This window comes from Pelobates fuscus, chromosome 2 (genome assembly GCF_036172605.1).
Source record: "Pelobates fuscus isolate aPelFus1 chromosome 2, aPelFus1.pri, whole genome shotgun sequence".
Classification (NCBI taxonomy): domain Eukaryota; kingdom Metazoa; phylum Chordata; class Amphibia; order Anura; family Pelobatidae; genus Pelobates; species Pelobates fuscus.
The window spans coordinates 32,077,936-32,090,476 of record NC_086318.1 but is presented as its reverse complement, the minus strand read 5'-3'; the positions used below and the strand labels follow the sequence as shown (position 1 = coordinate 32,090,476).

The 12,541-nt window shown below is 41.8% G+C and overlaps 1 protein-coding gene across 1 annotated transcript; it reads left to right on the top strand.

The window, feature by feature from the left end:
- The first annotated feature begins 5,715 nt into the window (after nucleotides 1–5,715).
- ANKRD66 (ankyrin repeat domain 66) lies at nucleotides 5,716–12,097 on the top strand. The gene is made up of 4 exons (XM_063440835.1): nucleotides 5,716–5,791; nucleotides 7,157–7,319; nucleotides 10,133–10,361; nucleotides 11,097–12,097. Exons 2-4 carry the CDS (start codon nucleotides 7,172–7,174, stop codon nucleotides 11,341–11,343), a joined length of 624 nt encoding a protein of 207 aa, XP_063296905.1. The 5' UTR covers nucleotides 5,716–5,791; nucleotides 7,157–7,171; the 3' UTR covers nucleotides 11,344–12,097.
- Nucleotides 12,098–12,541: the final 444 nt, after the last annotated feature.

Below are 12,541 nucleotides of genomic sequence, written 5' to 3'. Positions count from 1 at the left end.
CCCTAGTTGTTGCGAGTTGCTCGAGGTAAGAGGGGTTTGGGTCTTGTTTGTGTAGTGTTTCTAGGCGGTCTAGTTCGGTCAGGGTATCAATTATTTGCCGGTTATATTGTTTTTTGCGTGCTGTTGCTATGACCCTCACAGAGACAAAACGAATCACTAAAATACGCACCCCCGACGGAACACTCACTGACATCCCACATGAAATTGGCGCAACCTTTCAAAAGTATTTCACAACTCTCTACAACCACTCCCCGGACCCCCCCTCTAAACTCATCCTCTCCCAGACAGACTCCTTCCTCCAACGGCTCTCCCTGCCATCCCTCACCGATGAAGCCAGGACCCACATAGCAGCGGACATCACACCAGAAGAACTACTAGCAGCAATCAAGACCCTAAAACCTAACAAAAGCCCAGGCCCAGACGGCCTAACAGCCCTATACTACAAAACCTTTAGCGACCTTCTAATCCCCAAGCTCTGTAAAGTCTTCAACGCAATGCTCAAAGGAGACCCCTTACCCCAAGACATGACACAAGCAAACATCACCCTGATACCTAAACCAGGCAAACCACACGACGAACCGGGACACTTCCGCCCCATTTCCCTACTAAATCAAGACCTCAAAATACTGACTAAAGTCATGACAAATAGAATAAACCCCCTCCTAAACAAACTCATCAACCCAGATCAGGTCGGCTTCATACCACTGAGACAGGCACAGGACAACACGAGACGAATTATAGACCTGATATGATTAGCCAACCACAGGCAGAACCCAACAGCAATACTCTCCCTGGACGCGGAGAAAGCATTCGACCGCCTCCTATGGCCCTTTCTTTACAAGGTACTGAACACATTCGGATTCCCGCCCGAACTAGTCCACTTCCTACAAACCATGTACCACAACCCAACAGCACAATTACTAATCCCAAATATATCCCCCCCCTCTTTCCCCATCCTAAACGGCACTCGTCAAGGATGTCCTCTCTCCCCCCTCCTGTTTGCCCTATCCCTTGAACCCCTCCTGGAAACCATTCGACACAATCAGCAAATAGAAGGACTACACATCAGAGACGAAACATTTACTGTTGCAGCAAACGCGGACGACGTCCTCCTGACACTGACCAACCCCTGCTCGTCCCTACCCGCACTGCTATCGACACTACAAACATATTCTGAAATCTCGGGCTATCAACTCAATGCCACCAAATCCGAGCTACTACCACTCAACCTTACGGACGACACACTTCAGACCCTAAAAAGCAAATTCCCATTCCGCATTTGCCCAACAGCAATCTCCTACTTAGGGATACAACTCACCAATGACACCACCACACTATACACCACTAACTACTCCCCACTCTTCCGCAAAGCACAAGCAGACCTTCAACGCTGGAAACCCTTGAACATTTCATGGCTAGGTAGAATCACCTCTATAAAAATGAACCTCTTACCCAAATTCCTCTACGCGTTCCAAGCACTACCCATCCCATGTAAAAAAACTGATCTCAAACACCTACAAACAGCAATAGACCACTTTATATGGAACGGAAGGAAACCTAGGGTCCGCCGAGCTACCTTATATGTCCCCACACCGTCAGGCGGATTAGGCCTACCCAACTTAACACACTACCTACATGCAGCACACTTGACACAAATACAACACTGGCACCTCCCGCCAACCCACAAACGATGGGTAGACCTCGAACACCTAATCTTCGGACGCGATCACCCTTCCCAATACATGTGGCTCCCAAGACAACACAGACCATTACCCCCCCCACTTCCCCAACAATCACCTACTCGCTTGACCTCTGGGACCGCCTCAGAGAAAAATTTGACTTATCCGTTGGCATATCACCCCTCACTCCAATACTACGCAACAAGATGTTCCCACCAGGCCTAACACCACAACACTATGCCCACTTTGAAGAAAGAGAAATCAGCCGAATAAGACATCTCTACCCCGACGGCAAACTCCTACAATTCACAGACATACCCAACTCCGACACCCTGACAACGTTCGATCACTTCCGATTCCTACAACTCCGTAGCTTCGCAACCACAGACGAAATCAGACTCGCCGCCACGTCAACCCTTACCGAATTCGAAAAAAAAAGTCTCCACTCACCATCCCGAAAAAGCCAAATATCAGACCTGTACCTCACGCTTACAACCCACCACTCACAAGTAACACTACCATACATCGTAGCATGGGAAAAAGACCTAGGCCCCCTACAAGACCCCACAGAATGGGCAGACATATGGGCGGCCACTAAATCAATCACAATATGCGTCACCCACAAAGAGCAGGCCTATAAAATGCTCTTCCGATGGTACCTCACACCCCAACGCATGATGGCCATGAAACGGTCCACAACAAACCTCTGCTGGAAAATGTGCGGAGGCACCGGCACCTTTCTCCACTGCTGGTGGACATGTCCCAAGCTAGTCCCCCTTTGGCAATCCATCACAAACCTCCTCACAAAAATCCTCAGCAGACCAATGCCCCTTGACCCTTGGGCACTTCTACTATCCAAACCCATAGACCCCTTCACCCGAAGCGAAAACAAACTAATAGCCAGAATAACCCTAGCCACCCGAAGAGCAATAGCCGAAACGTGGCTCACACCCCACATACCAACCCACAATCGCATCCTCCACAAAATAACGGACAGCATAGACATGGACAGAATAACAGCACTGATACATGACTCCCCAAAATCTTTTCACAAAATCTGGGACCCATGGCTAGAAAACCACATCCCCACACCATGGTAAACCCATCTTCAAGACACCCACATCGTCAACCCCACCCAGAGCAACAACAACACCAACATACAACCCACTACCCACTCAGCACATCCAACGGGGTCCGGGGGAGACCCTGTGAGGGCAGCAATGAACCCCCATACCTCACCACCTATACACCACCTCCCCCTTCCTCCCCAACCCCCCAACAGCCGACAACTGATGATAACAAATCATCACCTAACCCCCCCAGGCACAAGATCAACGCCACCACTATCACGACCAATGGCCACCAAACAAGCACAACCACATCCTCACATGACCAAAATTGAAGAACCCTACCAAGGCCTAACCTCTCAGGCCACAACACAACCAATCGCACCTAGAACAAAAACGACCCGAGAGGCTTCACTAACGACCAAGTCACAACTCAAGAGCACAACCTGAATAACCACCATCCATATTCGATTGTGCCACACCCACACCCAACTGAACAACTGTAATGTCATATTGTTATAACCATACTCCTAACCCTACTTTTTTTCTCTTCTGTGAAAATGTTTCCTCTTATTTTTTGAAAAATGAAAAATAAAGAATCTTTAAAAAAAAAAATACTTGACTCTTACTTACCCACACTCAGTCATGCCACACACATTTCACCACTACTCTCACTGAATCCCTCTGACTACGGCTAAATTCATCTTCTACATAAGAACACTACTCCTAAGATTGGGTTGTATCCATGTCTCGGGTCTTTCATTTAGAATAGGGGCAGCTTCGGTCTCCTTCAACACTGACGCTCCAGTGCATATTATTAAAAGATTGGGCAGATGGAAATCCTCAGTCTACAACCGATATATTCCTCATCCCGAGAAAGAAATGAGGAAAGCTTTTAAAAGTTTGGCTTTGCAAATTTGATGCAATAAGTGTGTTTTTCTTTAATTCCTTTTCACCCTCTTTGCATGAACCCGATGTACATATATTACTAATATGTTTCTGAACATATATTATATTATTCACTCACTCACTCACTCACTCTCTGGGCCGGTCTAAGACATCATGCTGCCTAGGTCCAACGATAAATGACTATGGGGGATAATGTATAATAAACACAGGTTACTGGCTATGGGGGGGATAATGTATAATAAACACAGGTTACTGGCTATGGGAGGATAATGTATAATAAGCATAGGTTACTGGTTATGGGAGGGATAATGTATAATAAACACAGGTTACTGGCTATGGGAGGATAATATATAATAAGCACAGGTTACTGGCTATGGGGGGGGGATAATGTATAATAAACACAGGTTACTGGCTATGGGAGGATAATGTATAATAAACACAGGTTACTGGCTATGGGGGGATAATGTATAATAGACACAGGTTACTGGCTATGGGGGATAATGTATAATAAACACAGGTTACTGGCTATGGGGGGGTAATGTATAATAAACACAGGTTACTGGCTATGGGGGATAATGTATAATAAACATAGGTTACTGGCTATGGGGGATAATGCATAATAAACACAGGTTACTGGCTATGGGGGATAATGTATAATAAACACAGGTTACTGGCTATGGGGGATAATGTATAATAAACACAGGCTACTGGCTATGGAGGATAATGTATAATAAACACAAACACAAAAAAAATGAACAAAAAAATGAATGCAGCTTCAGAATTAATCTAAATTGTATGCTGTCTAGGAGGTGGGAGGGTCTGGGAGGAAGCGTCTGCTGCTGATTTGCTGTAATGTGTCTCCTGACTGTGAGGTACAGGGTCAAAATTTACTCAATGATGACGAATAGGGGGCGGACCGAACATCGCATATGTTCGCCATCCGTGGCGAACGCGAACACGCTATGTTCGCCAGGAACTTTTCGCCAGCGAACCGTTCGGGACATCACTAATAGGCAACCTTCGGCACTCCAGAGGATGTGGACTACATCACCCATAATGCTCTTACACCCATAATGCTGGAAAAGCTTAATGGGAGGTGTAGTCCAAAACATCTGGATTGCCGAAGGTTGCCTATGCCTGAGCTAGGGTATCAGAGAAATTGTTTTACATATAGCTAAATATCAAAACGTATCTCTCAGTTACTTTTTGTGATATATGAATTGCAATTTTAAAACAAATTCTGGTATTTTGTTAAAGGGACACTATAGTCACCTGAACGACTTTAGCTTAATGAAGCAGTTTTGGTGTATAGAACATGCCCCTGCAGCCTCACTGCTCAATCCTCTGCCATTTAGGAGTTAAATGCCTTTGTTTATGAACCCTAGTCACACCTCCCTGCATGTGACTTGCACAGCCTTCCATAAACACTTCCTGTAAAGAGAGCCCTATTTAGGCTTTCTTTATTGCAAGTTCTGTTTAATTAAGATTTTCTTATCCCCTGCTATGTAAATAGATTGCTAGACCCTGCAAGAGCCTCCTGTATGTGATTATAGTTCAATTTAGAGATTGAGATACAATTATTTAAGGTAAATTACATCTGTTTGAAAGTGAAACCAGTTTTTTTTTTCATGTAGGCTCTGTCAATCATAGCCAGGGGAGGTGTGGCTAGGGCGGCATAAACAGAAACAAAGTGATTTAACTCCTAAATGACAGTGAATTGAGCAGTGAAATTGCAGGGGAATGATCTATACACTAAAACTGCTTTATTTAGCTAAAGTAATTTAGGTGACTATAGTGTTCCTTTAACATTTTGCAGAGTTTAATGATGAGATTACTCACAGACAAAATATTCCTGGAATGTTTTTTAATCTGCCATATTTTATAGGCAAAACACCCCTTCAATTCTAATTACTAAATGAATACTGTGTAGCTCATTTATATGGTTTGACGTAGCTGCATCTTGCTGCCAAGGATTTAAAAGGACTGCACTGGGGTGGAGCAAGTTTCCATGACAGTTGTAAACAAAAACGCTCTAAAGCTTTGCAGACTGTCCCTATATTCTTTCTATTCCAAAGCATGCCAAATGTGTGACCATCAACTAAATCAGGCGACACAGCGATTCTTCGTAGGCAAGACGTACGTAAACACAGCTCCATGTTTATAACGTGTCATTTTAAAAAAATTTATTTCTGTAGCAGTAGTCAGGAAAGTTCTAGGGAGATCAGAGATTTTTAAAGAGGAAAACATGTTACAAGCTACGTTGTCGATTAATATTTATTAAAACAGTGTAGAATGGCAGTATCATTTATTAGAAATATGTATTGTGTAAAATGTTATGCAGCCCATTTATCAAGGGCTTATCACGTGTATAAAAAAATAGAATGAGGCAATTTAGAACTGTTGGCTGTTAGAAAAACCTATTACAATTTAAATTCAACTGTGTTTTTATGTGAATGTTATGTGCATACCTCCCAACATTTCAAAGAAGGACATTTTAATTTTCAAGGTGTGAGAGGGAGTGTGGCCAAGGGTGGGGTGGTTCTGATAAATCTTAGGTGACTAATAACATTTTTTGCAAATAAAATGTAACAAGAACAATATGTCTTATTTGCACAGCCTGATATCTAAACACATTTATTGTAGTTTAAAGACACATTACTGGGAGTAAAAACCAAAGAGAAACAAGTTACCTGCGCTCTCTCCTTAATCCCTATGTATTTTTAAACAAATAATCTCTCATGGCCATTGGAGGTAACTAAAAAAAACCTCCATTTGTTTAAAAATACATAGGGATTAAGGAGAGAGCGCAGGTAACTTGTTTCTCTTTGGTTTTTACTATATATTGGGGCTGATGTGTACTGTGGTCATTTGCAGCCGCCCAGTGATGGGAGTGAGCGCAGGACTTATCTTTCTGCATTTGTATACATTACTGGGTGTATTATTGCTGTGGAGCTCTGTTATACACTCAGATACATTACTGGGTGTATTATTACTGTGGAGCTCTGTTATACACTCAGACACTAACAATATGGAGCTCCTACAAAAGAGGGATATTAGGATTTTGGTCCAAAATAGGGACTGTCCCTCCTAAATAGAGACAACTGGGAAGTATGTATGTGTACTTTCTATGTGTATTTATTTAGAGAACTAAGAACCTAAGAGCCTGTTCCCACAAATACCAAGGAGTTAAGATATTGATAAATTCCCCTGAACTTACCATACTCTGTATTTACTAATCACCTCAAACTTCAATGTGTTAAACTGCCTTTGTTAAAAAACAAACAAACAAAAAACCACATACAATTAACATTGATCTATTTATTTAAAGTGGCTCAGCCACCTTCTGAAGTTTTGGAATATTTTGCTAAGACCCCACATGGTGACAGTCCCGGTGAAATCCCGACACAGTCTTTATTTATGGTTAAAGACTGTGTTTTCCTGCACTGGGCGTACAATGTATTTTTGTAAATATCTAATATATAATGTGTGTAACCCTTCCAGCTGTAACATCACAAAATGGCTGACATGACGGAGCTCCACCAAGCTGCGGCGTTAGGGGATTACGACCTGGTTTCTGAGATACTGAAGAAAGGCATCTCTGACCCTAATCATAAAGACATTGACTGGAGTGACAGGACTGCCCTACACTGGGCTGCAGCCAAAGGTACAGAGTGTCCGTGAGACGTACGGGTGGAGACAAGCTCACTCTCTCCAAGTATTGGGCTTGGGCGAGCACAAGTAGTACGCAAAATATAGTCTTTTATATTGGGGCGTGAATACAATCCAGATACATTTGTTCCTGGTGGAGAATATAATGAAGCCAGAACAAGTATTGCAAACAATGGTCAAACCTTGAAGGGTTGATCTGATTATTTATATTTAAATATGACTCATCCAAAGTGAAACTAGCAATCAGAACGGAAGCAGTGAACAAAGACGTTTTCATAACCACTAAATATGCACAATTACCAATATTTACTAATTGGTTCTAACTGATGTTCTTAGATAGCGAAGTCACCCCGTGTACGTAGCAAAGTAGACATGAAAACTAACTAAAGCCAGATAGAACAGGGCTAGATCAAGTAAATTATTCCTACAATCATTATCTGACTTTGACACATATTTTGATTCGTTATAGCATATGTGGCAGCCATATCTTTAATAAAATTGAGTTTCTTGTTAGTAAAATGAAGTTACCATTGTTAGTTAGCACAACTGTTAAAGGGACACTATAGTCACCCAGACCACTTCAGCTCAATGAAGTGGTCTGGGTGCCAGGTCCCCCAGGTTTTAACCCTTCATATGTAAACATAGCAGTTTCAGTCTTCCTGACAGCCGCTAGAGGCGCTTCTGCGACGCTGGATGTGAAATTCACATCCAGTGTGCAGAACGTCCATAGGAAAGCATTAATAAATTCTTTCCTATGGCCTGTTTGAATGGGCGCGCAGCTCTTGCCACTCGGGAGCTGACGTCCGCGGGGTAGGAGAGGCCACCAGTGCCGAAGGAGCCCGGCGCTGAATTAAAGTAAGGCGCTGGAAGGGATTTCAAGGGAGGGAGACCCTGAGGGTGGGTGGGTCCTAAGGATGCTATAGTGTCAGGAAAATGAGTTTGTTTTCTTGACACTATAGGGATCCTTTAAGACACACTGGAGCAGAATACATGTATTATAACAATATGATGGCACTACCTCCACATGTACCCCCATTCACTGATTGGCAGGTGAGCTAAGCAATGCACCTCCAGACTAGCTCAGAGCAGATATCTTCCTATCTCCATGGAGTGGGTGACTTTAGCCCAGTAGAATCCAAGTAAAAAACAGTTTGACTACTTTTACCGTGGAGCTCCGAGGCTCTCCTGGAACTTAATGTGCTTTGTGCTTTTGGTTATGGTGCTTTGAGTATTCCTTTGACTAAAGTGTAAAGTGTCAGGAATTTAAAGTGATTTCAACATTCCCGGATGACAGTCTGCCTGGTTGGTCGGCCAATCATTGATTAATCATGGCTGCCAATATGAGTACTTTATTATCTTTTAACTATATCTTGACCACTTTGGGGCCGACGACATACATTACACGTTGTGGCCAGTTTTATACTTAATATAATTATCGCTATTGTTTGACGTTGGTCAGTATGGTAACACAGCTAGTGTCAATTGTTTATAGTAAGCAAAGGGGCATGTCAGAATGAAAGCATATCTGTAATTTGACTCTGTACTTTGCAAAATTCTTGCAAAGATATATATGTGAGGTCAGGGCTGGCCCAAGACCTGTCTGTGTAGTAGATATGATGTGTGTAATGGATGCAGTGTTTGTGTGGTGGTTGCAGGGTCTGTGTTTGTGTAGTAGATGTAGTGTGTTTAGTAGAAGCAGTGTCTGTGTAGTAGATGTAGTGTGTTTAGTAGAAGCAGTGTCTGTGTAGTAGATGTAGTGTGTTTAGTAGAAGCAGTGTCTGTGTAGTAGATGTAGTGTGTTTAGTAGAAGCAGTGTCTGTGTAGTAGATGTAGTGTGTTTAGTAGAAGCAGTGTCTGTGTAGTAGATGTAGTGTGTTAAGTAGAAGCAGTGTATGTGTAGTAGTTGCAGTGTCTGTGTTTGTGTAGTGATGTAGTGTGTGTAGTAGATGCAGTGTCTGTGTAGTAGATATAGTGTGTGTAGTGGATACAGTGTCTATGTTTCTGTAGTGCATGTAATTTGTGTGTTTTTGTGATGTTTGATAACTGCTGGAGGAAGGGAGGAGTTTTTTTTAAAGAAATTGATTGTACTTATTTACCCCTCCCTGCCTCTTATCTGTGTCCAGGAAGGGGGGGGACACTAGATTCCCTGGTGGTCCGGTGACACAGCATGTTTGTACAATGAAGAGGGGGCCCAGGAGTCTGACCTTCCAACTCCAGCAGCAGGTCTGAGAGCTAGGAGAGAAGAGGAAGATCAGACTCCTGGGTCCCCTCTTCATTGTAAATCCCAGAAGGGGCCCGCAACTGAATAAATGAATATATATATATATATATTTATATACCGGAATTCACAATATATATGCAAATAGGTGACCATTGCCCCATACAGCAAACTAATTAAAGTGTACAGAGGCAGCAAAGTGTCAAAGTACGGCCTTAGGCCATGACCCCATTGGGACCCAAGGACAGGACTGCCCTGCGTAGGACATTTCTGTATTCTAATGGTGCAACAGATTACAAATCCAGAGTTACTGTAAGACACATGAAATCTTTAAAATTCACAGTAAAAACTCAACGTGTGTGAAACAAAAAATTCTATTTACCCCTACATTCAGCAGAAATTGGTGATGAAATTGGCAAGTAAAAATGCTCAGAAAGCCCATATTAACTAGTCCAAGTTGGCATCTTTTGCAAATCGTATGTTTTGGTCCAAATATATTCTGTTATAAATATGGAACCAAAGTGTAATACTCCACATGATAAGTAAATCTATTAAAGTCTTTGATACATATTTTCCTGTGTACCGGTCAGGACAGTCGGATACAGTCAGGCTGTTAATTGAATATGGAGCCCGGCCATGTTTGAGGACTGACATCGGATGGACACCAGCTCATTTTGCTGCAGAGTCTGGGAAACTGAGTGTTCTGCGAACTCTCCATGCCTTGCATGCTCCTATCGACACTGCCGACATGCATGGGGACACTCCAAAGAGAATAGCACAAATATACGGCCATAAAGACTGCCTGAAGTTTTTGGAGACGTAAGTAATTCCCATGGGGAATAAAAGACCATATTTAAGAAAATGTCACTACTAAGACTATTATTTCGATATTTGAGAACATATAACTACTAAAGTCTATCATGTATCATTACATGTGGTGTATGTAGTATTATTATTATTTTATTATTTATATAGCGCCAGCTAGTTCCGTAGCGCTGTACAATGGGTTGACTAACAGACACGTAATGTTGTTTTCAGTAAATACTTGTAGAATGTTAAAAGTTAGGTGTATGGAAACACCAAGGGGGTTATTCATTGTACAGTGATTTTTAAACCAAATTGCACATTTAGATTAAAAGCCTAAATTTCAGAATTTATGTATTCATTTACTACAATTCACTGTTTAGCAAATAAACCTTTTATGGGCAACTTCCATAAAAGATGGCAGATGAGTTGCGCATGCACTGAGTGCCCCTTTTTGTAGTGTGCTGGTGGAATAGGCACAGGCAGTGTTTGACAATGGAATTCTGCCAGTATATGTTTAGCTGCATTGATCTACATGCTGTTGGTATAACCAATCTTAATGGCTGCTTTTTGATTACAAGCATATAAACCAGCTGATTTTCTCAACAAATAAACACTAAATTGGTTGTGTGTTAGAGAAATTTAGAAGATTTTGGCCTGCGAGAATTTATTCAGATGTCCCATAAATGAAGGTTAATTCAAATAACTTATAGTACTGGAAACGTTTTTTTTTATTTTTTTTTTATCTAGGGCAGAAGTTGAATGCAATGACTATCGATTAACAGCAGAAATGAAAGCAGAGCCTTTGGATGAGGTAGATGAGGATTGGGAGTCCAAGAAGAGCGAACTTCTGAAAGCTCGCTTTGTTAATAAAAAAGCAAGTGACAAACAAAGGAATGTAAAAGGTTCTTCTCAACAAATGTTGATCCAAAGCTCAATAAAAACGGAGAAGAAACCCATCAAATCACTGGTTTCTACCCCAAAAATGAAGGAATAGTATTGGGTAGAAGATGGCTTAAGGAATTTATTGACGGTCACAGACACGTTCTTTTAATGCTAAATGACTTCCTTCAGAACTTCAAGAAGTTCCCATGTAGGACTCAGAAGGTTTGGAGATACGCTGGTCATCGGCATCAGTTACTGAAAAAGTGACTCCCAGCCATCCATGTAGCCCTATACTTTCTGCTTTTTAATGCATGAATACATTTTAGAACACCCATACAGGTTTTCAGTAATGTAGGACATATATAGAACAATGCTTACATCTGGAACGGCAACACAGGAGTCCCAAAGTGAGACCGTTCCTCTGCTTCTCAGTCAGGTGGACATCATTCAAGAGCCTTTTCAATAAATTTGGAGTTGTAGCAAACTGAAGTCTGAGCTGCACAATTTAAGGAAAAAACCTCCAACTCCACTATAGACACAGCTTGTCTGTTTTAGACCTTTATTTTGCTATTTGGATTATAATTCACTACAATGCTAAGTTTGGTGAATACGCGTGTCAGTGATACAACAGGTTATTTGTGTTATGAGTTCCTTGTTCTTCAGAAAGCACTCCCGAACTGAAGTGGCATTTTGGTCAACTTGAGAGGCATTTTTTTAAGAGGAACTATCCGCTTCCCTGTATTATAATTATTATTCTGGTTTATTGAACCCTGTAAATTCTGTTGAAGTGACTTGAATAATTGAGTATAGTCAAAATCCACTTATCTCGACCAAATGTAGGCATGCAGAGTTGCTATTTTAGTTACCTACGTGTAATTATGTTTCCAATTTTAGAGATTTAGTTCAGTGTGTAAGATACCAGTTAAAAAATAAATTAAAAAAATGAGCAACTGGCAAACTTTTATACCCAGTAAAGATTGCATTGACACTTACACTTTCAGTCTATGAATCTTTTTAGAACAATATTGACACGGGATTAAAGGACTCCTCCAAACCAGAAAGCACTTTAGCTCATCGTAAGTGCATTTTATAAAAGTGACTATGTCTGTGAGAAACAGACACTTTTATGAAGCAATTAAGTAACACCTCCCGGGATGTCAATCAGATAGTCAGGTAGGTTCCCTTCCTCCTTCCATTAGCTTAGTGAGGGCTGCACTGTGAGTGTATGCAAAGGTGTACTCTGTGTTGGTGGGAGTGTACTGTCTGTGAGGGTGTACTGTATTCAGGTGGTGTAGAGAGTGGGAATAGGG